We start from the raw sequence: 27647 nt of genomic DNA on the forward strand, positions 1-27647 counted from the left end.
AAGCCACTGTCAGGAATGGTAAAAATCATAACAGGAGGTCAGTTCGGGTCCCATCCAGGCTATTTGTTCCTGCACACAATAAGAGAAGACAGTACTTTAAAAAAAAAAATGTTAAAGGGAGATAAACCGTCCTGCCGTTAGCTTGGCAAGCCTACCTTCAGCTGTGTTAGGGCCACCTGGTTTAACATGTCCCCTCTCCTGCGCTGTGTCCCCCACGATGGGGCCCCTTCTTTTCCCAGCTGCTCTTCTGGGTCCCTGGTGCTCCCCGTACTGCGAGGTCCCCACCACGCATGACCACATACCCTGTGGTTGATTTAAGGCAAGAGCTCCACGTTCAGGCTGGTTTCTCACCCTGTGCCACCCAGTTTAGCTCTTGAACTAGGCTGGCAGGGAGCAAGCTTCTGGTGGTCTCGTCTTGCTTGAGGAAGAGAGAGGATTTTGCAGCCAAGTTCCCGCTCCTCCTTCCTCCTGCAATTTCCTCATCTTGCTGAGCTCCTTATTCCTCGTGCAGTGGTTGGCCATACCCGAAAAAGAAACAAAATAAAAAATTGTAGGTCCACTTTGGACTACAGCTTAAATATGGGTCTCCCTTGTCACCGGCTAGTTTCGTTCTGGGTTTGCCAGTAGTCTCTCAGTCTTTGATGTTCACGGGCGGCTCTGCAGCACTTCTTTTGGTCAAGGTGGTGTCATTTGCTTCTTTATGCTATTTTAATTACTGGTGCCCTATTGCCTTTAGGTCTAAAAGGAAAAAACAGGCCCTCCAGTGAAGACAAGCCCATGGGGTGCAGATGGACTGTCTTCTCTCTTTCAGACAGATTGAAGCTAGTACGGGTAGTTTTGCAGTGTGGACACACCTGGTGTATTGAGCTGCTGGTAAGCAAATGTTTCCCAGCCTTGGACCATGATGGGCGCTTTCTCCAGGAACCAAAGAGCGGGAGCTGGGTTATTTCCCCTCCAAATAAGAGGTGTGGACACCTTTCGGTTGAACGTAGCTTGGACGTAGCGTTGCAATTTGCTCATCTAAAAATCCTCGCAAGGGCATCATTGCCACCAAGCGGGTCTTCCTGTCTTGGGTGGCTGCATGCAGTTGCTATGCCACGCTGGGGTAGTTTCACATCAGAGCCTTCTTGCTGTGACATCTCCTCGCTTTAGTGTCACTCGTGGCTAGCGTTATCCGAGGGCAGACATCCAAAAGCATACCTGTGTCTTCGGGCCGTTTGCTTCTGGTTGCCCGCTACCTGGTTGGGTGAGTCACCTGGACCTGCTGCCGGTGCACATCTACACCATCTGCGGGCAGCGCGGTGGGTCCCAGGGTTGCTTAGACAGCGCCGGGATGCACTAACTGTGTGAACATCTGAAAAACAGGATGTCACAGGGGCACAATTAAAACAGCAATCCGTCCTCGAAACGCTGCTGACGTTGATTAAAGGGCTTGGGGAATTTTCCGGTGGTTCAGCCCTTGCTGGACGTCAGGCCTTTGCTTAATGTGCCAAAGACCGAATAATCTGGCATTGCAAGTCACCTCTGGAAATCCCAGCTGGGTGAACAGAGCTGACTGCAATGCCAGTCCTGCACAAAAGGCGTTGATCCTTTTAAAAAGCTGAGATTAAAAAGGCAAGATATTTGAGAAACAGCACTGTGGATTGTGTGTATCCGGGAAAAAAAGAAAAAAGCCGCCATTCCTTCAGTATAAGCTGCTTTTTCAGAATTATCTGAAGGTAGGAAAACAAATCCCAAACATTTTTCTTTTCTCATTTTACATTCTTAAGCTGGAAAAAAAAAAAAAAAGCTTATGAGATTTAAGCTATTTATTACCAAATAAAACTGCATCTGGTCTGTGTGCTTCTATGCCAAGTTTTGGCCTCGTGAGAGCACAAATGTCGAGAGTTATGAGCCCCTCAAAAGTGAGGTTTATGATGGAAATGTTGACTTAGGCTTAACTCTGTAGGGGCTGCCGGATGTTGTTAGAACATTTCAGAAGCTGGGAAATAAGGGAAATAAGACGCTGCCCGTGACACGGAGCCATACCTGCAGCATCCCACTCGGTTTTCACTGAGCCACCTCCGGTCCTACTGCTTCTGCCTATGACATTATCACTTATTCCCTGATGGCCGCTTCTCGGTATCGTATTTACCGATAAAATTATGCATTTATTTCTAAAGCATTATGCATGCAGCAATACAGAAATTGGATACTCTTGATGGCATAAGCAGGAATCTGATTTCTATTCCCCTGGCGGTGGCAAAGCAAGCCCCTTGCCGTTAGCCTCCTTGGACTGCAACGGGAGGGTAAATCATTCGTAAACGGGTGGATTTTCAGGCCAGAAGGGACAGATGCTGTCATCCACTCTGTCCTCCTCCATGGGACTCCCCTAAACTAATTCCTGCCAAAGCCGGGGGATGTCCGTCAGGAGAACATCCAGCCTTAGCTTTAAGGGTCTGGGAGTAGGACACGCTCACAGCTGCTGGGACACAGCCTGGACATGCTGGTCCTGGCTTTTGCAGTGTCTTTGGGGCCCTCTCCACATTTTCTGCCTCCTTCCCGGCTCCGGCCCAAGGCGACATCCCACCAGGATAAGCCCTGGCTTCCAGGTGACACAGCAGAAGGCTTGGGCTGGTGCTCGGGGAGCTCTGGTTTCGCTGACTATCGACCTTTCTCCCAGCACTTTCCCCAGATCGCTTTCCCTTGGATAGCCTGCCACCTGCAAATGGGACCTGTAGGGATGACTTTACATTTGACCCTATAAAATCCCTATTTCTTGCTGTCTGCATAGAGCTTTTCTTTATGTATTATTACAGCAAGGCTTAGTGGCGCTAACTAATGCCAGGACAGCATGCAGAAATGTACAGCAAGAGCTATTTCTGCATCGAGAAACTCATGTGTGTACTTGAAACACAGCTCCCTCTCTCTCCTGGAATGACACACGCCTATAAACTTCAGGATATTGGGCTTAACAGGGAATAGGCTTCCAGCAGGCTCTTTGGTTTCAGCTACAGAAACTGCTTATTCTCGGAGGGTAAAAGAGGAATTGCCGGGACGCGGAGTGGCAGGGCTCATGCTAGCCGGGGTTTTCCCGGGCTCCAGTTCAAGTCAGGTGAGCAGCTGCGGGGCTGCTCCGTACGACGGCTTTAATTCCGATTATTTTATATTTTATCCATTCCGATGGATAAAAATCAATTACAATATCCCTGGGAAAAGTTATGCCCCACAGCTGGCATGTCTCAGCAGGGTTTCAGAGGAAATCTAGAGGGTGGCACAACCGGTCCCTTTGCAAGAGGGTATCCTGGATCCTGACTTCTGTCCTTCCCTCTCACTGCTATGGAACTCGTTAGCCCTCAGCATTAATAGTGGCAATAATTACACAGCAGGCACTTGCCACAGCCCTTTCTTTAATTGCCTGCCTGGCTTCTTGCTTGTCCTAGGACTGCTCTCTCCGCGAGATCCGACAGATGTTTTCAGTGGCGCATTTCTGCAGGGGAAAAGGCTTGGAGCTGTGCACTACTGTCAAAAATTTGGGGCTTTGGGGTTGATTTGCCAGAGAGCCATGGGAAGCTAGCAAAGGAGAAAGGCTGGGCTGCAAAAGCGTCCCCTGTCCAACCTAACGGGCAGTTCCCAGAAAAGCTGAGATGCACCACCAGCTTCCTGACCCCCCACCCAAATCACTGCCAGTCACTCTGGAGCTGTGCTGACGTGCTGGGTGGGACCTACCACTCTGGCCTTCAGCTGCAAATAAATAAATAAAGCAGGAGAAGCCAGCTGGGAGTTACAGCTGCCTCTGAAGCACAGGGTGAAAAAATGGAGACAGACGAGATCAGTGCAGGATAACCCCCTGCAAAATGGTGTCCTCTGGGTTTTTAGGAGCTCTTTGAAGTGCTGCTCCAACCTCTTCCTGGCAGGGAGATCTAAACCAGGTGAGACAATTCATGCCCCAGAGCACCTCTCTCCCCTTGATGGGGAAAGAGCGATGCCCTGGGGAGAAGGAGGCTCTTCAGATGATGGTGGGTCAGACCAGGCTGGGCTTGTGTCCCCATAAAGGTCAGGTTTTCCTCCCTCTCCTTGATGTCTGGTTTGTGCCAACACTGGACAAGGTTGGTAGGTCACCGGGGGTCTGGTGGCCCTGGGGGGAGCTGGATGAGGGAGCCTGACCTGCTCCGATGATGACAGCTCATATATAAGGAGGACTATAAGGCTGATCCCAAATTCCAGCATTGGCTAAATCAGATCCCTGGATTCACCCCTCTGAGAGCTGATGGAGACTGCAATGGGAGCCACCTATTTAAATTCAGTCAAATGCCCCATCCTACAGGGAAACTGAGGCACGGAGTGAGGGCATGACTCTGGCATTGTCTTGGGGGTGTTCCTGGGGTCCCATCTCCAGGACTTCCGTTAAACGCTGGTTACCAACTGTCCACGGCGGGTGGTTAGAAGCAGTTAAGGATGTTTTAAGTCAGGTCCTCAGCAACTCCAAGTGGCTGGCGAGCGTTTCAGACGCTGCAGGAGCGAGGCAGCCTTGGAAGCCCACGTATTGAATTTCCCTTTCCAGACAACTGGTTGCGGCTTCTTGTTGCCTGTCAAAGCCGAGGGCTCCTGCGTGCACAAGTCAGCACGTTTGCACATTCCCGAGGCCCCGGCAGGGAGAGGACTCGCTCCGAGTGCCTCCCCCCGGGATGCAGGCGGCTTCGTCTTACCCGGCTGCTCTCTGCAGGCAGGTCCCGTTGAAAGCCGTCTGGCACGCCAGGATTTTGTTTTTTCTGAGTTAAGGAATGAATCCCTTTCCCCCAGCTGATTTTTCCCATTTCCAGGTTGGGGAAAGGCAAGGAGCACTTACTCTCCGTGCTCGAAAGCTGCTCCAGGCGTCCCCAGCACAGGCTGGTGGCTCCGGAGCTGCTCTTAACACAGCGGCGTTTAAAGACAGATCCCTGCCCCTAGTCCGTGGGGACACACGGCCCCGCGAGCAATATGCAGGCGCAAAGAGGAATTAAGAGGGGGCCTGGGGTCCTCTTGGCCAGAAGATGCAAGAGTCCTTTGGCCAGGCCAGCGTCATCTGATGGGACTCTTGCATCTTCTGGCCAAGGGGACCCCAGGCCCCCTCTAATTCCTTCTTTTTTTTTTGCATTTTGCTTGCAAATCGGGCTGACAGGCCAAAGCCCAGGGAAGAGTCTTGGAGCCCGGGAGCCGGCTGAAAAGCCCGGCTGCTGGCGTGCATCTGCCGGCGCGACACGTGCAAAACGGGCTCGCGTTACGGCCGCGCGCCGGCTGCGACGAAGGCACAGGTGAGGTAACCCGAGCGGGCGGGTGGCCGGCGGCCAGACCCCCCCCCCTCACCCCGAAACGCCTCTGTGTTTCGCTGCCCGTCCCGTGCGCGTCCGTCCGGCAGAGCCGGGAGCCCACACGCGCGTGTCCGTGTGCCCGCGCGCCCGGGGACTCGGGGCAAAGCGGCGGCCGGAGGAAAGCTCCCGCAAGCCGGCGCTTCCTGGGGCAACGCCGGGCACGGACGAGCCCCCGGGGATTGGGGAAAAGTGCCAGGATTTCACGAAACTGTGAGAAACGCGGCCGTTTGGGGAGGACGAGCTGGGCTGGGTGGGAACGAGCACCACCCGTCCCTCCGGACACGTTGAAACAGAGATGAAAGCCTGGGAAAGGAGGAATGAAATTGGGACCATTAAATCTTTTCTTCCAGCGCATTTTGACTTTTTGCGCAATGAGCCGAAAATCACAAATATGCCGTCGAATACCATACTTTAGAATAAAGCTCTAATTAAAACAGAGGGTGCAGCACAAAAGCAAAAACCCCAACGAATTAAAACACGTCGGCGCTGCTGAAGTGTTTCTCCTTTCCCCACTGAAAATATTGCTGAATTCAACCCATTCCTGTGAAATATCATCCTTCAACAAAACTGTATTTATTTATTTATTTTTTTTTGGTCCCTCAAAGCTAGCGGAAAATGGTTCCTTGAAAAAACCATGTCCGTATAAGCAGACATCGCTGTCGCAGGCTCCCGCGACGGCTGCCAGGCCCTATCTCATCACCATCCCTCCCTGCTCCCAATTCCCACCGCTCGGCGTTCGCCTCGGCCTTTTCGCTCCTCTCAGGTGGAAACGTGCTGATAAATGTTACTTGCTGCCAATTTTAAGTATTGCTCGTTGAACGCGCGGTTTGGGCTCTGGAAGGAATCGAACCTCAGCCCTTTTTTTGGTTATGTTGGGGTCCTGCGCGGACCCCGGAGGCTCGCGTGCCCCCTCCATTTAGAGATGTGCCTCGTAAATGCTGGCTTGGTATATATATATATATTTTTTTTCTGGCTTTTAGCCAGAAGCAGAAACTTTTTGCTTGTAACTGCAAGCAAAATAAGGGGTAAAACACGCGGTTCACCTCTCGCTGGCGTGCGCCGGGGCTGCGGCTCGGGTTTGCTCGCCGCAGCGCAGCACTAGACGTGTAGGGCAGCAGGCTTCGCCCCGGGCTGGAGTTGAGCTGGATTGCGTATTATTTTTGGCACGTTTCTCCCAATTTCCTAAACGGAATGACAAAGCTGTTGGGGAAGGTGCTGAAATCGAGTCGGATTCCTTCCCATCTGATCTCTTCCTCCCAAGTTCTTTCCTCCTCCTCTCCTTTTCCTCCCCTCCCTGTTCTCCTTGCCTTGCAGCTTGCTATCCTCTAGCCTGAGGCAGATGGCTGTATTAAACGTGTAAGATCTATGTCTGTGCAAGACAGCTGGATTTTTATGTGTCTGTGGGTTTGGCTGGGTTTGGTCTGGGGATTTCTATTTTTTCTCTCCTCCCATACACATCATCGTCGCCCGCTCCCTCTTAGCAAGTTGATTTAACCCATTTAATAAGGGTATATTTATAAATAATTTGCAAAGGGTTGATACATGACCGGTGGCCCTAACGCACGGCGCCGGGGGATTAGTAGCGTGCTTGCAAACACGGCACGCGTCCCCCGTGGCAGCGGCTCTTTGTGGGCTTACGGCCCCCCGAAAACCAAGGTCGTTCCCACAATTTTTGCCTTCCGGTGTCGTAGGACCTTGGAACCGATGTTATCTTCCGAACGTCTCCAAGGGGGATTTGCACGGAAAGCCGTGCACCCATCCCGGGATGCAACCCGGGGCCGCTCTCGCGGCGGTGCTATTAAAATAGCTCGGGTGCACGCTCGCGCGCAGGCTGCTCATGCCTCGGCAAGCAGACCAGGTTGCCTTACCCCGGGGAAAAATTCGCACGCGTCGCAGGCGGCTTAATGATATGAGACAGATTTTGTTTTCCTTTCCCCCGCGCCGGCGCTCCCCGGGCGGCAGCTGTCTGCTCGAGATACCCATCTCCGGCGCGAGCGCGGGGCCTGATCCTGCGTCCCCCTCCTTTGCACGCGCGGCCCCCTTTCTCCAAAAATACTGCTCCCGGGAGGAAAGGCAGCGGAAAGAAATTATTCCCATTTCAGCGTTTTTTTTTTCTTTTTCTAGTATCCCCGTCTCTTTGAGAGGATTACCCGTGAGCTTTACATCTCCACGATGGATCAGGTTTTAATGAGCACATAAATCCCAGTATCCTTTGAGCCTTACTGGGGAAAATATTGGCAAATGGGTGAATTTGCATGTGCATATACGTCGCCTAATCTTGATGGATGCTAAAGGACCAGCCATTCTCTCAGTGCCGGAGAATTCCCAATGACAGAATTCCCCAGCACGTTTCTGTGATTAGATGTCACCTAGAAACCTGTAAAAATATATGAACGTGTCACTTCTAATGGTCCACTGGGAGCGCTAAGGAATCCTGAGCATTCCTTTTAATGAAAAAACGTCCAAGCTGCTTCAAATAATGTATAGAAACAACAAATATAACTGTAGAGCTGTGGGGAAAAAACTGTGGAAAGGAGAAAGCAACAGAGAGGAGGAAGTGATGAATTTCCACGCAGTTTTCCACCAAATTTGAGTGCGGCGTGAGTGGCAGGGCGGAAACTCTGCTGCGCTGCTCCCCCCTCCGCGATGGCAAGCGGCCGAACAAGTGCAACCATCCAAGCTTTGGCATCGTCTGTTAAACTTTCTAAAAACAAATTGGTAGCTCCAAAATTTGAGACTGCAGACTATAATGCCATCTTCCAGCTAAATATCGGGTGCTTTGTAAATAGCTGTTAAACTGTCTTCCCAGCAGGCTTTTCCATTTAGGCACAGGTAGGGAAACCGGGCTGTGGAGTAGCTGAGGTTCACACCCGCAGAAAATACAGAGCAACCTCTAGATCAAACCAGGATCACGAAAAAAGGCCCACATTGCTTATTTCTTTTTTACCCGTCTGAAACCACCCAACTGTTTTGCACTACCATATTCTCCAGAGAAAGCAGCTGTGTGAAATCAGGTATTTCCAGTTACACTGGGAGGAAAAGACAAACAAAGAGGGAAATAGCCCCCCTAGTTTTCTGAAAATAATTCACAGTTAAGATGCTTGCGTTGAGACGGGCATCTCTGATCCCCATGACGTTTGGCCTCTACCAGTTAATGGGAGACTCCAGAATTTGGAGTAAGTTATTTCCTTTGCTGACATAGATGTGACATGTGGCTCATCTCGGAGCTGCTGATCTGATGTTGCTTTGAGCTGCCATCATCTGCCACAGAAATAGCATGTAAATAAAAGGAAGAAGCAACAAGGCAAGGAAAAAAGGATTTCTGGCTGGTAGGCAGCCAGACAGAGAGCACAAAGAAACCGGTTCTCCAGAGCCCTGGACACATGAGAGCAGAGCTAGTGGTTCCAGGCGAGAGGAGCACCTCAACAAGCCTTACGCAGCAAGAAGGCTCCTCTCCTTCTGGTGCTTTGATCCGCCCAGCTGGCTGGACACAGGAGCATAAGCTCCAGACTGGCCTCAGGTCAAAAGCCTCCTCCTGCTGCAGAGGCACGGTGCTGCCTGCAGCCTTGGAGCCATGAGGACCACACTGCCCCTGCAGCAAGGGCACTGGGCTTTCCTCCTACTTGCACAGCTGAAGAAGATAAGTACTTGCAGCTAATAAGCCCGTTAGCTGACTTTGGAGGTAGGCCATAAAAAGCCATCCAAGAGCTGGCCAGTATCATTTCCTGTGAGATCAAAGTATCCCAGTGGAGAAAGACAACCTTCTGTAGCATGAGGACCAAAACTTTGGAGCCTGCTCTGATGGATGCAGAGGTCTCTGCCTCACTGATCCCAGAGTGGTTCTGCCTTCCTGCAGCCTCTGGTGGGAAACGTGGCTTGTGGAAGATGCGCTTAGCAGCTCCGAAGCTTGATGTGCATAGTTTTCAACCTTGTTGCCTCTGCTGTAGAAATGTTCTCTGGGCTTAGTGAAAGTGTCAGCCCTGCTTTTACAGGGAGTAAAAACAGAAGCTGGGCTGATGTATTTGGACTGATGTTCAATTACAGATTGCTCTGTGCTGTGCCAGACATTAGTATCCACACAAAAGGCTGATTAAATACATGAATCAAATTTTCTTGAAGCATTTTATGGGCAGTGATTTTTCTGTTCCAATGCAAATATGATCTAGGATCAAGCTGTGGCTCAGGGAAGAGAAGGAAGATGTGCTAGTGGATTAATCATTAACAGGCCCTACTAATGTGAGATCTTCAGCTGTGTTGAGCAAAGGTCAGCTGCCTGCGAGGCAAATTCGGGGCTTGGTCGTAGTGAGTTATCTGGAGTAACATTGCTTAGCTGGCGTCAGCAGAGTGACACTGAATTTGCTTTGTGTGTGAGATCAGCGTGTGCCCTTGTAAAGGAGTCTCCACCAAGACCTCTTGTGGTTAGACACAATGAATGGAATTGGGTAAACTTAGTGATAGATAACACAGGGATGAAATGTTCTGTGTTTTGTACTGTTATTTGTTTGCTGGGGCTTTCTGGGGTCTACCACTCCCATGTCTGGCAAGTATTTGCTCTTTGTTGTGCATGCTGGTTCAGCTATGCCAGCTGGTTTTATTCTACTCTGGGATTGGATCACTGCTAATAAGTGTAGATTTGCTCAAGTGTTCCCCAAAGTCTCTGTTTTTCCTTCAACATCCTCATCAACAAATGGATTAGTCATGGGGAAATAAACAGCTTTAACACAGGATGGTGAATTATGTTAAGATGAGATGCTGGTTTTTATTTAATCATATGGTCCCAGTTGCATCTTGATAGTACCTTTCCTACAGAGGGAAAGATATTGGTGAACTAGTGGGTATCAGAAAAAAGCTGGTAAAAACTACTTGCCTCCCTGAAAACTCTAAATTTGTCCATTCGGCTGCTTTAGACAGAGAGATTCATTGGAATGTGGGTAAAATCAGGTTGCAAACAGGCCCATGAACACGAGCACAGCAGTGCACCAACAGTCTTCAAAACAGGCATTTCTCTCACCTTCAGCAGTCTAAATGTTGCGTTCCCTTTAGATTGCCTCCACTTTCTGGACCACAGGGAACTGTATGATCAAGTCCCTTGCCAGGACTATCTTGGTGCGGGAGGAAAAATTCAGGTTCAAAGGCTCTTATGACGTGATCTGCCCACCCTGCATCCCTTGGCTCATCACGGCTCCTGGCCTGGGAAAGGGACCAGTCCATTAGCCTTCCATTAGGAGCAATCAGGAACTTAATCTTGGAAGAAGTGATCTGGCAGGATTTCCCCCAGTTAAAATGGTTGATCTTCTTGTCCCTTTCCTGCCTGGTGTCCTCTGTTCTCACATTTCTCTTAGGATACTAAGTGCAGCTGGCTCCTGTGTTGCACTGGGCAGCTGTGTCTCGTTTAACCACTCAAGGGGATGAGCTTCACACAGCGTTGCTTACTCTAGACACTTAAAAATCATGAATTGGCCACCTAAAAGGTAATAAAAAAAATCCAAACTGTGAAAATCCTTTTTCTTCTTTGTCTTCTAGTTTCTGAGAGCTGAGTCCATCTCACCAACTGTAGGTGCCTGAGAAACATGTGCCTCCAAAGGGGGATTCACCTATTGGTCTTAGATCGTGCTTCATATCTATGTAAGCACAGCCACCACTCACTTAGATGTCATTTTTAGGATGAGATGAATCACGCACTGGAGGTTCTTCTCTCCACACTCTCTCTTGAGGAAGAGTAGACTGACCATCTTTGGCTTGGATGTCTAAATTTTAGCTAGAAAGCAGGTGTCTCTTGTTCAGTCATTTCAATCAATAGAGGATTAAGGATTAGTAGAGGGCTTTAGGTCATTCAGTCTGCAGAGAGAAGAAAACCAAATCCCAGCCCCCATCCTTGCTCTAGGAACCAAATCCCATCACTCTGCATTTGCCCTCACTGATGGGAGGGCTACAGTTCCCTCACAGACTTTCAGGTTTGCTGGAAGCTCAGAAAGGGTCCTGCAGGCATTTTACTAAATCATCTTAAAGCCTTCCAAAACAACCAAAAGGCAGGAGGTGACAGAGCACTGAAACAGGTTGCCCAGAGAGGTTGTGAAGTTTCCTTCTCTGGAGATATTCAAAACCCGCCTGGACGCGATCCTGTGCAATGTGCCCTAGGTGACCCTGCTTGAGCAGGAGGGGTGGACTAGATGATCTCCTGAGGTCCCTTCCAACCTCAACCATTCTGTGAAATCCTCGGGCAATGTTCCACTTTGTTTCAAGAGAAGAAATAGCTGCAGAGAATGAGATGTTACCTTTTTTCTGCTTTTCTTATGGGCTGCAAGATTTCTCCCATGAAATGTAGGGGGATATCACTAAGCTTTGTTAGCCTGTGTTGTGCTAAGCCAGTCTTGTCCGAAATACAACCAAACTGCTGTCCGATGGCAAAGGTTTGTGTGTTTGGGTGCATACCAGGATTAGCACTTTAAACTACTCTCACACCTGTCCTTCAGACCTCAGGGAGGGTTAATGGCTCACCTGGGAGAATCGTCTTGCCAAAGCTGTTCTCCTTTTGGACACTTTGTGGCTGTTAGAGGTTAAGTAAATCACTGGAGTCACTCTGCAAGTGCCCAGCAAATACATCAGCTAAGGGGCATCTCCCCACCATCGCGTGGCACTGCCTGGCGTGGCTCAGAATCCCAATTTCATTTTTTCCCTTGGAGACTCGGCCTTTACCACCCAGCAGGGCGCAGTGAACTGGGTCTAAGCAAATATAATCTATGATACCGGGGGGAGAAGTATGCGGATGGTTCGCGGATCTGGGTTTGTAGCTCTGTCATGGTAGAACAGTGGGTCTGATTCCAGCTCCTCCAGTTTTAATTAACAGGGTAGTCGAATCGTGCCGTTAGCTGACAGCGCGAGAGATTATCACCTTCAGAAGTTCTGCTGTTGGTGGCACGTGCGTTTGTTACACGCTGGCTCTCTCAGAGGGGCATTACGGAGGATTAGTTTGTATTTAAGAGCTGCTGCGTATAATTACTTATGCACTGTTTTGCAAACCATTTCTTTCTGCTAGCTCCTCTCCCATTATTTCTCTTGCTGGCATCTGGCTTTGTTTGTGCATCTTCGGTTTCCACAAGGATGCAAACAGAAAGTGCTGAGGGCTCCGAGGGCTACCGTGCTTGGCTGGCCCTGTCTGCGGGCAGGCAGGAGATGCAGGCAGAAGGGTTTTGGGGATCTGGGTCAAGACGCTGTGTGCAAGCAGGGACGACACTCAATGTCTCATGGTGCTGTTGCTCCTGGATGTTTTGTGCCAGTCCCAAAGATTAAAAAAGAAAAAAAAAAAGCACCTTATAAGAGTTTTTGAGAAGTTTAGGTATTCAAAAGACTGCATAAATTGCAGGTCTCCTGTTCTGGGGCTGATCATCGGTAGAGATGCATCTCTAGTAGCTCGCTTGAGTAGTCTCATCCTTTAGCTCTGAACTGCCTTTCTAGTTTAAGAGCCCAAAAGTTTTGCCATGACGCCTGTAAATGCTCCAGAAATGTAGGAATTAATGCACTGGATTGAGCCAAGGGCCCGTTTAAGCAAGGATCTCAAGGGAGATGAAAGTCAGTGCCAGATGTTTTGAAAAAAGCCTCTGCTATGGATATCTTTCACACCTCATTTCTTCCTCATTCCCATCACTTTAGTGACTGATCTCATAGCAGTTTGTGCTGGGTTTTCTGTAGCCAGTTTCTCTGTGCACGCAGATTATGAGGCTCGGCTATTGAAAAGGGGTCTCTGCAAATACCCATGATCTTAATCCCTGCTCTCAGAGGTGGAAGGTGTCAAATTCATGCCCTGCAGTCAGTGAAAGACAGTTTCTTAAAGCAGAGATTATTTTCTTGCCTATGAGACATTTTTAGATGGACAAAGAAACACCTTGCATTGTACAAAAAGTCAACAACCTTTGAAAAAATTCTGTAAGCCAATAACCTGCAAGAGCATAGTTTAGACAACTGACTTTTTTCCTTCTCTAAAATGCTGAGACTTTTTTTTCCTTCTTCTATTTAAGAAAGACAAACCAAACCAAGCCGAAGCAAAGTTTTAATTAATATGCATTTCAATTTTGTGCCAAAAAGTCACTTTGAATCAAAAAGCCAACGATTTTCCCCACAATGCTTTTTGGAGGAGGAAAACTATTAATCAAAATTGACATTTCCCTGTGAGTTGCTCTGATTTCGGCTAACTGACCTGTCCTTTTTTTTTCCCTTTCCGGTGGAAGAGAGCAACAACCATCCGCCTAACTCTTGCCCCGGCTTGGCAGCTGGATGACCTGCCATGACGGCCACGCTCTTCTCTTCCAGGTGCTCCTTTTCAAAGGTCTCAGCATCCCCATGCTACCTCCTGCCGGCACTTCCACCTGGGTCCCCAAGCTCAGCTCTCGGCCGACTTCGCCCTGCCTCCCGCAGTGCAGCCCCAGCCGGGGCTGACGCCCCACATGGCCCCCACGCACCAGCACAGCGGCCCCCTGCACCAGCCCTTGGCACCGGTGCCAGCCCTGCCCTTCCAGGATGTGGCGGGACCCTCCTTCCTACCTCAGGCGCTACACCAGCAATACCTCCTCCAGCAGCAGCTCCTCGAGGCCCAGCACCGCCGGCTCATGCCCCATCCCAGGTAAGGGCGTTTTGCACTCGGACAGCTGGAAAACTGGTTTTCCGGGGGATCTCTGGCAGGCTTGTGGTCCTCGCTCCTGCGAAGCGTCTTTGGCCAAGGGTGCAACGTTGGCGCGGTGCTTGCTGAGTGTGCTGGGACTTTGGCAAGTTGGGCTGTGGCCCTCCAGAGGACTTTTGCCAACAGCTGCAGGCCAGCTGCTACCTCTAGCTATGCCTTTCCCATGGGGATATATGCTATGCACATCTGATTTCTCCCAAGGTCAACTGCCATTGTCACTCATAGGAGAATGGCAACCATCACGCCTTGGTTTTTTAGTGAACCTGCCCTGGATCACAGAGAAAGCAGTAGACTGCATGCACAAGCTACGCTTTTGTAGCTCTTGTTTCAAAACCACATAAGAGATTTTATCCGCATGTCCCATAAGTGTTTGGTTTTCTACATGAAGAGCTCTCTACTCTGTTCTAGGCTTCCTGGCTGTGCTCTGGCTGCTTGAGGAGAGAAGGATGCTGTTGATCTTCTGAAGCATGTTCAGTCAAAAAAGCAGCCTAAATTCACACTGGGCTGATGACTGCAAAGAGATTTACTGTTTCTCCACAGAGGTGGAAATGGATGTCTGGCCGTGTTCTGAGTCTGCCTCTTGAGCAAGAGATTTAGATAATAAGTAGGACAGGAAGACGTTTTTGGAAACGTGGAAGCGGCTTGTGGGTTGTGCCCATCGGTCAAGGGCCGGTGAATGAGTCTCTGCTGTAATGCTGCGTTTGGGAAGGCTGCTGCAGATGAAAAAGTCTTTCCTCCCCTATGCTTTCTGTCTGCAAATTGTGCATTCTTCTCATCCTTGTTTTGTTTTGCATAAGCTGGATTTTAGGTGGATTTAATGATTAGTTAATAATTGGGTAGCAAATATATGCAAGGCTGAGGCGCTGATGATACAAGTGTTTACCTCTTAGTCATAAGCCAAATTCAAATAAAACCACAGAGTACAATTCCATGCAGAAACTGCTTCTGTAAGTGCTGTCAGTGTTTTATCTGCAAGCAGGTTCTCAGAGAAAAGAGATCCTGCTGTAGAAAAGGTCTTGCCCAGTCCCAAGGCCCATTTCTGCAAGCAGCCAGCACCAGCTGCATTGGAGAGAGGTGTCTGGAACCTTACAGTGGTGGGGGACACGGTCCTGGTAACAGGAACCTGGGTCGTGCCTTCAAGAGAGGAGCCTCTGTGCTGTGGCTGCCTGAGAAATTTTTTTATCTAGCAGTTTGCTGCTCCATTTGCTCCAGCGTTTTCCTGGAGATTTACTTTGTGACAGCTCCATCCCCATCAGTAAGCAGGGACTCGGTAGGGAGCTCAGGGTATGACTCCACAATGCAAATCCTGCTTGTGCATCCAGCTTGCATTTCTCTAAATATAGAGATTTTGGTATCTGATGTTGATCAAGTAGCACACGTTCTTCCCCTGAGTGAAGGTAGTCCTAAAGGACAAAATCATGAGGCGGGACTGGAGCCCCTAGAAAAACCTTGCAATATTTTCTACCGCTTTCCTCCCAAAGGCAGCAGAGGCAGGGGAGGAGGAGCTGGAGCCTGGTCTGTTGTCCAGAGAAAGGCTGGATGGAGAAAGGAGGACACCCGCCGCGTCCTCCGTGCCTCTAACACTTGCTCATCTCCTCCTCCTGCAGGCGGGCTCAAGAGCGCATCTCTGTCCAGCCTCACCGCTTGCACCCCAGCTTCGACTTCAGCCACCAACTGCAAACTCCACAACCCATGGGGCCCCAGCCCAGGTACTTAGCCGAAGGCACGGACTGGTAAGTCTTCCACCTTTCCTTCCACCTAGTCTTTTGAATGATGTTTTTTGAAAAAATCCTAAGCGGGCTGGTGGAGTTAACCAATGTCATTTTGTCTCAAAGCTTTTGTAAAAAGCTAATGCTTGTATTCATTAGATATAACGCCGGTAGCATGCAAAGAGGGAAAACTCATCACTGGGAGGGCCATGAGTACATGCTAAGGTCCTGTGCAGACCGAGCAAGTGCATAGTTTCAGCATAGTCGTTTTTTGCAAATGTTCTGCTAGACTTGTGTGATAACGTCAAGGCATCAGCATTCCCAGGCTCTCTCCACCCACGGATGCAGGGTGCACCTTAAATAGCAACCTTCCCCAGGGGATTTTCCATCTGTAGAGCATCACCTCCGGCAAAGCATCATCCAGGCTCTTTTTCCTGCAGACCGACATCTCTGGCTGAGCAAGATCTTCTGCGGTCCAACAGCGCTCAAAAAGAGCAGCCACAACCCTCCCCAAGGTCTAAATTAGGGAGGGCAATGCTGCACTAACCCATAGGGGTAAATGAATTAATATTTGTTAGTTGTTTTCACACCATAGTGTTTGAAATCCTGGAAAAGCCAAAACGGGGAATTGGTTGTTCTGTTTTCAGAGCAGGTTTTGAGCTCTTGCACGATTACAAAGGTATGAGACCCTACTTTGCAAATGAGAAAATAAAAACAAATTTTTGAGTAGCTGCTTGTTAGCTGAGCAAAGTCTGTTCTGTGCACTGAATGGAAAAAATAGCATGTGAACACGTAATTAGAGACAATCATAATGCGTATGCACAAGGGGGCCAAAATAAAACGGCACAGGAAATCTCAGTTATGGCATTTCTGAACATCTGAGTGCTTCACTCTGCAAATAGAGAGTTCTTTGAACACAGGGTTTTTTCCCCTCCAGGGATAATAATACGCAGCCTAAAATTTGACCAGATCCTTCTGACATTTTTTTCTCAGGTGTTCCCATTACTTGCACCACTGTGATCTGAATTAGGCCAATACGGCGTTGTTCAGATCAGTTTGCAAAGCGGTTGATGTTCAATTTGGATGGAGTTTGTCTTTCTGTCTCTCTTGGTGTGTCTTGTGTTTAATTATAATCATTAGAAGAATCTGATAAAGCATCATTTAATGTTTCCCTCCTCCTCCCTCCTTCCTGCCCACCCATGTTGCTCCATAGCCTTGTAAAACCTAAGGAGTGGGGATGGCAGGAAAGCATATACTATAAATATGCATATTTGGGCAACTCACTTCTCCTCGGGGCACTTGTACAATTTCGCCCAGTGACCGACATGAAAACACTCGTCTAATGTATCACCACGTCAGTGGTGCTGGCGCTGGCTCAAAGGTGGTAGCGTGCACCCTCACGTGAAGTGGGGACGGCAGGAAGAGCTGGAGGTGATCAGTCATCTCAGACAGCCAAACCTTGATTAAAACTTTCTGGCAAAGAAGCAATAAACTCCTGGTTGGCTCCTTAAATGATCTTCTGAATAGACATTTAGTGACTACTATCCAATCTTTTATCTTGGGCCTTATCTGTCAGTTATTAGTTGTTGGCAGCCTGTGCAGCACAGGCATTGCAGCTCTTGGATCTCACAACTGAGCATCAAGGTGCTGTGCGTGGAGCACAGGCTGGGAAATGATGGTTGGTTTTGGTTTTCTTTGGCTAATGCACTCTGCTTATCCATGGCAAAACACTGGGAAAACAGCGTTCCATGCAGTGTTCTGCTGCGGACCTTTCTGCAAACGTATGGTGTCACTTTAAGATCCTAAATATCAGATTTTAAGAACTGCATGCACAACTGCATGAACGGTTCAGCCGTGCTGTTGCTGCAATGGCTTGCACAAGTTAGTAATTGCCATTAGTCTTTGAGAGACCTCTTCACCCCTTGATCTCAAAGCACTTTGTGGACGGAGGTATTATCACGGCTATTTTGCAGGCAGGGAATTGAGAAGGCAGAGAGGAGACAGCCAAGGTCATGCACTGGGTCAGCAGCAAGGCTGGGAACAGACCCAAGGTCTCCTGATTTCCAGCTGAGCCCTCCGTCCATCTGGGAACAGTCTTGAATGATGGGATAAATCTCTGAAAATGTGACATGGGAGATGGAAAATGCCCCGTCCTGTGGATTTGCACCCCAGTTGTGCTCCTGTTGGTTGTCTCCTGAGTTTTATCATGGCCAGGGTTTGTCTGTCTAGCTGGCTAGCTTGCTCCAGCTAGCACAGGGCAAGCAATGAGAGTCTCTCTCTTTGCTTGAACTTGCTGCAGGGGGACTTACTCGGGGGCACCAAAATACTGGATTTGTTGCCTACCGCACAGGCAGTTCTGGGTAGAAGATTTCCGCATTTACTGTCCCTTCACGTCCATTATCTGCTGCTGAGCAGAAGCAGTTTCACAGCTGCTTGAGGACCCATCTGCATGGCTCCCGACAAGCCACGGCACTTGCTGCCGCTGTTCTCCATGGAGGGGAAAAGAAGTTTGACGCTGAAATGGGAAACAAACCCTGCGCTCTAATTAGCTTTGCTTTGGCAAACGTGAAGACAATGGCTATTAGAGCGCCGGCTTTTGTAATTACGATAAAGCGAATGACATTCACAGCACTTGTTTGCTGAGAGATTCTTCGGCTGGCGCGACAAGGGATCGACTAATTGGATTAGAGATGGAGATGCTGTGTTGGGTCTCCACTCCCGGCAGCGAGGGGAAAGAGTTTGCATGGAGTCTTTGCCTGCTGGATGGCACCTGCGCAGAGCTGAGGTGTTTGCAGGCTCGTCGGGGATTCCTGTCTGATGGAGGGGTCTGAAGTTCAGTACCACAAGCTGGGAGCTCTCCCTCGGGTGGCAGCACGGTTGTCGGTCATTTGAAGTCTCGCCATTGAGACAGGTTGTTTTTTCTGGGAGGGCTGAAGTGCCCAAACCCACCAACCCAAGTCCTGGCCCAGGTGCCTGGGCAAAGCTCCTCTTCTGCTTGCCCAGAACAGGATGCAGGAGGGGGACCAACAGGAGCACGGGGCTCATCCAGAAATATCTTAAACCCATTACGTTTTCTGGACAGACAGTGGTCCGTGGGCTCCAGGACCACTGCTTTTGTCTTCCTGAGTCCTCCTTTGACCTTGCCTGGGAGATCTCCAAGGAAAGCACAAGCTTGTCAAAAAACACCCAGCCAAATCCCAGTAACTGTCCAGAAAAGTTCATTGCTGCTCTGCCCCAACACGCTTAGGCATATTCCTACAAAACCTTGGAGGCAAAATGTAATTGTTTGCAGTGATGTCAGCACGAGCCGGACCTGGTCTGGCTGGGTGCCGTTACTGAACCTGAGGGATCAATCAGAGCCACCAAAATGGTATTCCTCTTGCTCTGAAGTTAGACTGTGTCCGTAAAGCTCTCAACCCCAGCTAACACATATGCTAACTGGCACTACCCTTGCTCTTTTGTGCTAGCTGGGGAAAGGTGACCATATAAATCCAAGGAAACTCACTTTAAAGCAGTAGCATCACCCTGGATTGGGGCATTGAGATGGAGGCACCCATGGCAGCCAAGATCCCACTGGGGGGATGTTGCTCTCTTCTGCTGCGAGCATGATCTAACTTGTCAAAGGCAACAGCTGGGGGAACTGGGAATAAAAAACACACTATCAAAATTGCGTATTTTTTGGTCTTGCGCCCGCAGGGACCTCAGCGTCGACGCGGGCCTGACTCACGCCCAGTTCCAGGTTCGGCCGGTCCCGCAGCCCTATCAGCATTACTTGGCTACGCCGAGGATGCACCACTTCCCCAGGAGCACGTCCTCGACGCAGATGGTAAGCGAAACGCTTTTCACCGAGAAATGTTTTATGCATTGTCTGCCAGCAGGCAGTCAAAATAAAGGCTGCTATCTCTCTATCACCTGTCTGCTGAGGATCCCACTTATCTCTGGCCGTGGGAGGGAGCGTCTGAAAGGATCGTGTTGCATCAGCGTGCTCTGGATTAGAGAAAGGGAGGGGAAAAAATTGCAAGGGAGGATGTTTGGCTGCTCTGGAAAGATGTGGTCGGTGCTGTTACTGCAGACAGGTGCTTGTTGTAACTGAGGGTAAATCTGGCCCTGATCCTTGGGAAAAGGCTCCCGCATGCAGATGGCTTCATGGGAGGTGTCTCATTTGGGTCTGTCCCCGTCATGCAACTGCTGGCTGCATTGGCCTCAGCGTTGTCTGTAAAGTTTTTGCATGATCTGTTGCACGGGCAGAGACCAGGGTTATTTAGGGGCCCATCTCCTAGCAGGGTGTTGTATTTTGAGTCAAGCCACGCAGGTCTCTGCTAGTTCTTACGGCATCCTTGGAAACCCCACAGTGGTGTTATTTCCTCATGCCTGCAGCTCTCAGAGTCAGATCTTGACACCTGAGCCCCACAGCAGGGCTAAAAAATCAGAGCTCAGTTGAAGAGGAATCTGCCCTTTTAAAAAATTTCTCTTTTTAAGCTAACCTGTGTTGAGGACTTGGAACCACAGTGTTATAAATGCAGCAGAAATTATTACAAGTAGTTTGTTCAGACGACATGTATGTTCTTAATTATCAGTTCATAAGAGATCTATTTAATAAACCTCATTTTTTCTTGTTTATTAAAAGGCTTCCACTGGTGAAGGTGTCTGTCTGCTCTTTAATTTTGAATGTTTAAAGTGCTTATTTTAAATCAGGATACATGAGGGATTTTTGCTGTACTAATACAGGCGGCTTTATCTTTCTTCCTTGCTTCTTGCAGGTTGTTCACGAAATCAGAAATTACCCATATCCTCAGCTTCAGCTACTTGCTCTTCAGGGCCTGAACCCAAACAGGCACACATCCGCTGTGCGGGAAAGCTATGAAGTACGTATCTCACGGACTGGAATTATTATTAAATTTCTAAACCCTGGGAAAGCATGCAAGCTTTGACGTAAATTTGTACAGCTCCACTTTGCGGCACAGCAATTGCAGAGGTGATGCGGGAAGGACAGGGATGGAGATACGGGCTCTGCTCAGGTCCCTTGGGTCAGCCAAAGAGAGGGGATGAGACAGGGCCAGCTTGGAAATATCATCCCCGTTCCTGCATCGACTGGGAAACGCTGGGGAGGTAGCACTGATTCAATGAAATGCTCACGAGCAGATTGAGGCCTCCAGCAGTTTTAATGTTAACCGAGAGGCAAAGGAGTTGAACGGTTTTGGTAAAAGATGGTCTAGTCTGGGTCTACCCAAGGTTGACTCCGGCTTGGTTTACGTCTATAAATGAAGTGCTGAACTTTTTCTGGGCCTTTGTTTCCCTGCCTGTCAAACAGAGATCAAATTCCTAATTTCTGCAGTATTTGACACCCAGCTCTCAGCTCTGTGCCTTGAGCCCCTAGCTCAAGACTTGAGCTTATCAGCTCAGGCTCCAGGGCTCAAATCCATCATTAAAGCCCAACCAAATTGCTTTCCATGGAAATTTCCCTGGACGAAACGGTGGGGAAGGAGCCTCACAGGCCAAGACCTAGTGCCTGGTGGCTCCTGCTGGTGGCTCCCACTTGCCCCTGGGGTCCATGTCCCGGGCACTCTCCTGATAGCTTTTTGCTGCTATTTCTCTGCTGAAGGAGCTGCTGCAGCTGGAGGACAGGCTGGGCAGCGTGAGCCGGGGCGCCGTGCAGAACACCATCGAGAGGTTCACCTTCCCACACAAGTACAAGAAGGTGAGCTGAGAAGTCACAGTGCTCGCGGCCAAGAGTTGTAGGCAGGGAGGGGACAGAGGAAGGACGTCAGTGGGTCGCCAACCTCGGGGTCGGCAAACAAATGCTGTAAATCAAGATACATTCCTGCCCAGTTTTGGGAATAAAATACAGGCCTGTCAGGGCCTGTCTCTCATTGGGTATTGGATATATTGTGGGGGTCCCAGGCTGACGTGTTGGTGGAGCTCAGCTGGCTGTTTCTTGCTTCTAGGTTAGGAAGCTGTGGGCCAAATTTTCAAAAGGGTCTCAGCTTTCTCCCACCCAGTGCATGCACTTTCCCCCCTCTATGACTTATCTGCCCATGGTAAGAAAGTGCACGCACCGAGGGGGCTCCCCGCATGCCAACCCACGCCTGTCTGCATGCAGGTGCTGCTGTCCACATGCGAGGGAGCCCTTCCACTGCGCCAGCGCTTGCTTGATGCCCTTGCTTCACCAGGGCGTCCCCTCCCCTGAACTGAAGGAACTTGGGGCTGAAAGTCTTCTCCAGCCTGGGCTTGGATTGAGTTGGCTAGAGCTAAATAGAAAAGGGGAGAAACGCTTTTTTGTGTAGTAACCTCACCTGCTTGCTGAAGGTACCTTGCATTGCCCAGGTTGGAAGCGAGTCAATCCCTCTGTGTCTGTCTTGGAGTGCTCCTCCCTTGGATGAAAAAAAATGATGTTAATAAGACTGGATGTGTGTACAGGGGAAAAAAGCGGGGAGCTCGCAGGTGAAGTCCTGCCTCATGGGACTGAGCCTGCAGACAAGCAGCAGCGCTCCCCTGGGGCTTCCTGGCTCCTGGGGGTGCTGCCACCATCCCTGGGGCCAGTGGGATGTTCCTAAGAGCTGGCATCCTTTCCACTCTGGATATTTTGCCTGGCCAGACTTCCCTAGCCTGGCGAATCCAGCCAACAGATGAAGTCCACCTCATTCGCCTTCCTCCGACTCCACATTCTGGGCAAGCACTAGAAAGTCCAGTCCTAACCAAAATATTTCTTTCACCTTGCCACAGAGAAGACCGCAGGAGGGCAAAGCTGAGCAAGAGGATGGCGAGGAGTCGGACACCGATGAGAAATGCACAATCTGTCTGTCCATGCTTGAAGATGGAGAAGACGTGAGGTATGATCCTCCCCCCGCTTCCCTTTTCCCCCCTCTCCACCACCTCTCCACACGATCCCAGCTGTGGTTTTTGGGGGTAACTTGCTGCGGTGAGTTGTGGAGGGTGGTACCTGCTCTTGTCCTGCTGAACCCCACTGGAGCTCTGCAGGGTCCGGGCGAACAAATGTTATTGCATGGATGTTGGTATGGACCATGCGTAGAAAGAGCTCTGCAACAGCAGGAGGGCTGTTTTAAATAGTATTATCCATGTTTGGATCGCCTGCATGGAGGTCACGTAATTGGGTGGTGATGGGCCACATTACAAGTGGCAGAGGAGGACAGGTCTGAGGACCCTGAGACAGCTGTGAGGAGCTGAGGGACGTTAGCATCCGGGCTTCAAGGATGACCAAATTATGGTAAAAGCCCATGACCCTGGGCCACGGTCTCCAGCTTCCATCCACTGGGAAGGATGCAGGCATCCCCCCTCTTCACGGCTGTCTGCCTGCAGCAGTCGGTGTCATTAATCATGGGAACAACCTGCTTCAGGAGCACGTTGTTTTTTCCGAGTGGTTTTTAGCCTAGAAGGACACTGCCATCTCCAACCTGCCACCCCCGCGGTGGCTCTTTCCTGCTCTCCTGCGGCCCGAGGCTGATCCCATGGACCTCCTCCGGCCATGTGACCCTAACAGCAAGGCACTCTTCCTTCCACAGGCGTTTACCGTGTATGCATCTCTTCCACCAAGTGTGCGTGGATCAGTGGCTGGCCACCAGCAAGAAGTGCCCGATCTGCAGGGTGGACATTGAAACACAGCTCGGCTCGGACAGCTGAAAGAACTGGCTGGACGCACCATTTTTCCTTATCAGGTCGTATGGCCATCAACCCTTGCAGCAAAATTTTGCCTTCTGAGCCATTTGATTGAGAGGAAAAGTCTGCAGGCACGTTAGCAAGAAGGAGGAATTGGCGGTACGATATCTAGCGGTAGGAGATATTGCACGTGCAGGATACTGGCCCAGTGAAAGGGAGCTGGCGTTCCCAGAGCTCAGAGACCCCGTGCTGCAGAAGATTTAGTCTTGAACATGAAGGAACTAGTTGTGGTAGTCTGGCCTGTCAATCCTGCATTTCATGAGGATTGTATATATACCTCTCGAATAAGTAGAAACACGTTAGGGGTTCTTTAGCTATTTCTATGGATGGCAGCTGGAGCATGTTAGCTTAAGAAATGTTGTGTTTGATGCCCTACTCATCTTGTGGTGGACATGTTGCTGTTACCTAATTTGCACCAAATATTTTTTCATAGATTCCTTATTTTGGTGCCTGATTAATACATTGCAGAGGGGGAATAGAGAGGTCGAACTTTCCCACCCTCAGGGGGGAAGAGGCGAAAAAGCAAAATCCTGTTTACAGTCAGAAGGGTTGCGCTCTTTGCCTCAGTCGCATGTACTTCCTTTCCTTGTGTTTACAGTGTGTTGCAAATTTAGAGACGCCTAAAAAAAAAAAAAGAAAAAAAAAAGAAAAAAATTGGGAATGAAACGAATGAAGCAATAGGGAGACGCTTCGTTCTTGCTTATCTGCTGGTGCTGGACACTTTCTGTAGGGGCACAATATTGACATGCGTTCTGTTTCTTTTATTTCTATATCTTAATGAAGTAGCTTGACATACCAAATCCGAGGAAGGCCACGGGCTGTCTTTACGATTGTAATTTTCCATACCACTTTCTCCTGTGCGCTCTAAGGCCTGTTGGCTTTGATGGCTCTTGCTGGTGCTCCGCGTTTCGCCCGCCGTGGCGTGGACCCCCTGCGCGAACGCGGGACGCTGTATTGACCCATTACCGCGCTTGCCGTAACGGATGCACCATGGTGCGGGTCCACCCGTGGGTTCGAGAGCTCCTAGACTCTTTGCCGGTCACAAAAGATGATTATAGGGGTCCGCTCCCGTAGCTGTGCTTTGGAGCATAGCTGCTCGGAAATCACGTTAGGAAGGCGATGGGGCCCCCTCCTCTGCAACGCAAAAGCACAAGCCGATGCGCTAACTGAAGGTGGTGTTCAAAATGGAGAAAACCCAACCCGGCAGACTTTGTGCGAAATTCCCAGTGCCGCGGTCCTTTCCGCGCGTCCCTCTTTTCTGGCTCCCGGAGGGATGGGCAAGCGGAGAGCTCGCGTCTTCTGCACTCTGCATCCTCCCTGCTGAAAAATTGCAGCGTTTGAGGGCTTAGAAAGAATAAGAGAAGGAGGGTGCAGCTCAGGTGGAATTCAGAAGTCTATTATTATTATTATTATTTTAATCCACTCTGGCTCATGGGCTGCTGTGGAAAATCTCTCAGAGCAGTTCTGATAACAGGATGGGAAAAAAAAAGGGAGAATTCGCATCGTTGGTAGAAAAATGCTGACGACGGGAGCATTTCTGCACAGGAAGGGAACGCAGTTTCAAGGGAGGATTTGCTGCTTTCTGCAGGGGCTGGATTTTAAAACCGTGTCAGAGTACGCTATCAGTACACACACACACACACACACACACACACACACACACACACACACGCTTTTTTATATATATATACACGTATTTCACTCTGTATCCATACGGAACATAGAGTGAGTATTAAAAAGGAACCAGTGCTAATTTGTCAGTCTCATTATAATCATGCACAAAATAGAGTTAGGAATCAATCCCTGAAGTGCCAAGGGAGTGGGTCTGTGACACGCAGACTAGCAGACCCGAGGACTGAGCGGCAGCCCGGGTTAGAGCTGGCCTCTCCCTCCTCTCTCTGAAAACCCTCCGGAGAATCAATATTGGCAACTGAAAAGCCTGTTTCTTTTGTTTTTTTTATAATGCATCTTTTTTTTTTAATGTAGTAAGGGAGCAAAAGAGAGATGCGGAGAAACAAGGGGAATTAATCAGAAATCAGAAACTTTAAATATTTAAACACTTATGCGGAGGGGATGATTTCTAGTTCCCGCGAGCATCTGCTTCGCTCTCGGAGCAGAACCGCGCATAAACCACCGTCGGGGAGATCGCAGGAGTCGCGCGAGCTGCAAGGGGGAAGCGCCGAGCTCCGCAGCCCCTGCGCCGGGCGGCCCGAGCCCGGGGCGGTCGGGAGCCGCGGGGCGAGACGCGGCTCCGTAGGCAACGGCGGCTCTCGCTCCAGCAGCAGCAGATGCAAACGGCGTTAAAACCGCCACCGATACGGCTGCTCGTATTGAAGCAGAACAAGACGTTGCTCTTAATATACACTGTAAGCCGGGCTGTCCCGGGGGCGAAGCAGGGGAAGGAGCAGAGCGAATCCAAGCCCTCGCTTGGGGCGAGCCGCGCGGTGGGGAGGAGGCGAGCGGCTCCGACCCACGCGGGCTTTTCTTCTTTTCCTTTTTCCTTTCTTCTTTCCTCTTTTTTTTTTTTTTTTTTTTTAAAGCCTATGCGAAAGTATTACTCTTTGCCTAACGAACAAGCACAGTTTTTAAAATTGGTGAAGAAAAGCACCAAACTCCCATGGTCTCGTGTGAATGGCGGATGCCGCAGTGCGTGAGAACTTGCAGCGTCTGAAGTTGCGTCGGTGTGTCAGGTTCCTTTGCGTTTAAATAATTTGTACGAGTAGATTGCGGTAATAGAATGAGTTCAAAACAGAAACAAAAAAAAATTCTCTAGAAACAAAACGTTGATAGTTTACAGGGTTTTGTGAGTTTAAATGCCTTATATTTAACAATCATAATTTATGACTAACTTGTAGATATTGTGGGTTCTTATTTAATTATTTTTATAGTTGTTTTTTGCATTTTTAATTATAATTTATTTATTTAGAAATTAATACTAATTTTTTTTATTACTCCTATTACCTCATTTTTGCATTGTTTCTGGGAATGGAATGCTTTGCATGCGTCGGTACTTTAAAAAAAAAAATTAAACATGGGATGTGTGTGGGGGGTAATGCTTCTCTTGTCAAAAAAGAAAAAAAAAAAATCAGGGTGTGTGATTACAAACTGTATTACTGTGGTGCTGTTACCTTGGATACATTCCATAAAAATGCAAACCTTTGATTCTGTATGCTGTGACATAGTGGAAAACTGCAATATAGTGACGGTGTTTAGCACATATATATGAATATTATTTGCACTCATAATCAAACTCCGGTGATCCTTCCATTCGCGTCCTTGCGCACTGAGGGCGAGGAACGGCGCCGCGCAGAACCAAAACGCTTCGGTCGCTTCTTTAAAGCCCGGACGTCGCGTCGCGGGGGAGCCCGGCGCCCTGGGCTGGCCGCGCCGGAGATGCCCGAAGGCAGCGGGGCTGCGCAGCGCCCGCCGTGCCGCTCGTCCCGGCGGCGGCGGCGGCCTCGGAAAAGGCTCCTACAAAACCGGCGCGAGACCCTCGACGATATTTTAACCTTTAAGCCATAGCTGCCCGCTCGGTCAGCACAGCTGCACGAGAAGGCAGGAGAGGGAACGGGGTGGGACGCGCGTCTTAACCAACCCCGCCAGGGCTTGGATGCAATTTTTGGGGGGGGGGGGGTAGGAGGGCACCGACGTGCCTGTACCTTAATTTTTCCTCTTTGTCCCTTCAGGGTGCTGCTCCGCTTTGTCGCCTTTGTCTTACCCCGCGGTTAAAAACCCCTCCGTGTTTTCCCTTGCTGCTTTATAACGCTCCTCCCCCTGCAGCCTGGAGCGACGGTTTGAGTCGTGCGGGGACCCGGGTCGGTTGTTCCCCCCCGCAAAGACACCGTGAAAGGGATGTGTGAAGCGAGGAGCGAGCGAGCAAAAATCCTCTCCTTTAATGGCACGGGCTAGTGAAAGGATCACCCACATTTTTGTACTCCTACTGCTGTTCTGTTGTGCTGTGCAACATTTTGCTACATAGACTATTTTATAGAAGAAAGCTAGAAAAATATTTATTATTAATATTAAAGCAATAGTGCATTGAAGAAATGAAAAAGACATTAGAAATTGTGTAAATGCTTAGATTCACTTTTGGTGGATTTTTTGTACTTTATTTATAACTAATAAAATGAATTGCATTGCTAACTATACACCTGTGCCACGCAGAAGTGACTCGGTAGGGCGCTCGCCGTGTCTTCATTTACCTCGTCCCCCTGTCGTTCCTCAGCTTTCCGTCCCCAGCGGAGGTTTGCTGAAGCCCTG

At 49.5% G+C, this 27647-nt stretch overlaps 1 protein-coding gene across 1 annotated transcript in view; it reads left to right on the top strand.

Moving 5' to 3' along the window:
• Positions 1-27535, top strand: part of ARK2C (arkadia (RNF111) C-terminal like ring finger ubiquitin ligase 2C) — a 46472-nt gene extending 18937 nt beyond the window's left edge. Inside the window, exons 2-8 of the mRNA XM_067315505.1 lie at positions 13638-13947; positions 15612-15737; positions 19410-19539; positions 20474-20578; positions 21316-21411; positions 22437-22543; positions 23234-27535. Of these exons, the coding sequence (XP_067171606.1) occupies positions 13638-13947; positions 15612-15737; positions 19410-19539; positions 20474-20578; positions 21316-21411; positions 22437-22543; positions 23234-23351 (992 nt within the window). The 3' untranslated portion in view covers positions 23352-27535. The remainder of the gene's footprint in view (positions 1-13637; positions 13948-15611; positions 15738-19409; positions 19540-20473; positions 20579-21315; positions 21412-22436; positions 22544-23233) is intronic.
• The last annotated feature ends 112 nt before the right edge of the window (positions 27536-27647 follow it).

This window comes from Apteryx mantelli, chromosome Z (assembly GCF_036417845.1).
Source record: "Apteryx mantelli isolate bAptMan1 chromosome Z, bAptMan1.hap1, whole genome shotgun sequence".
Classification (NCBI taxonomy): domain Eukaryota; kingdom Metazoa; phylum Chordata; class Aves; order Apterygiformes; family Apterygidae; genus Apteryx; species Apteryx mantelli.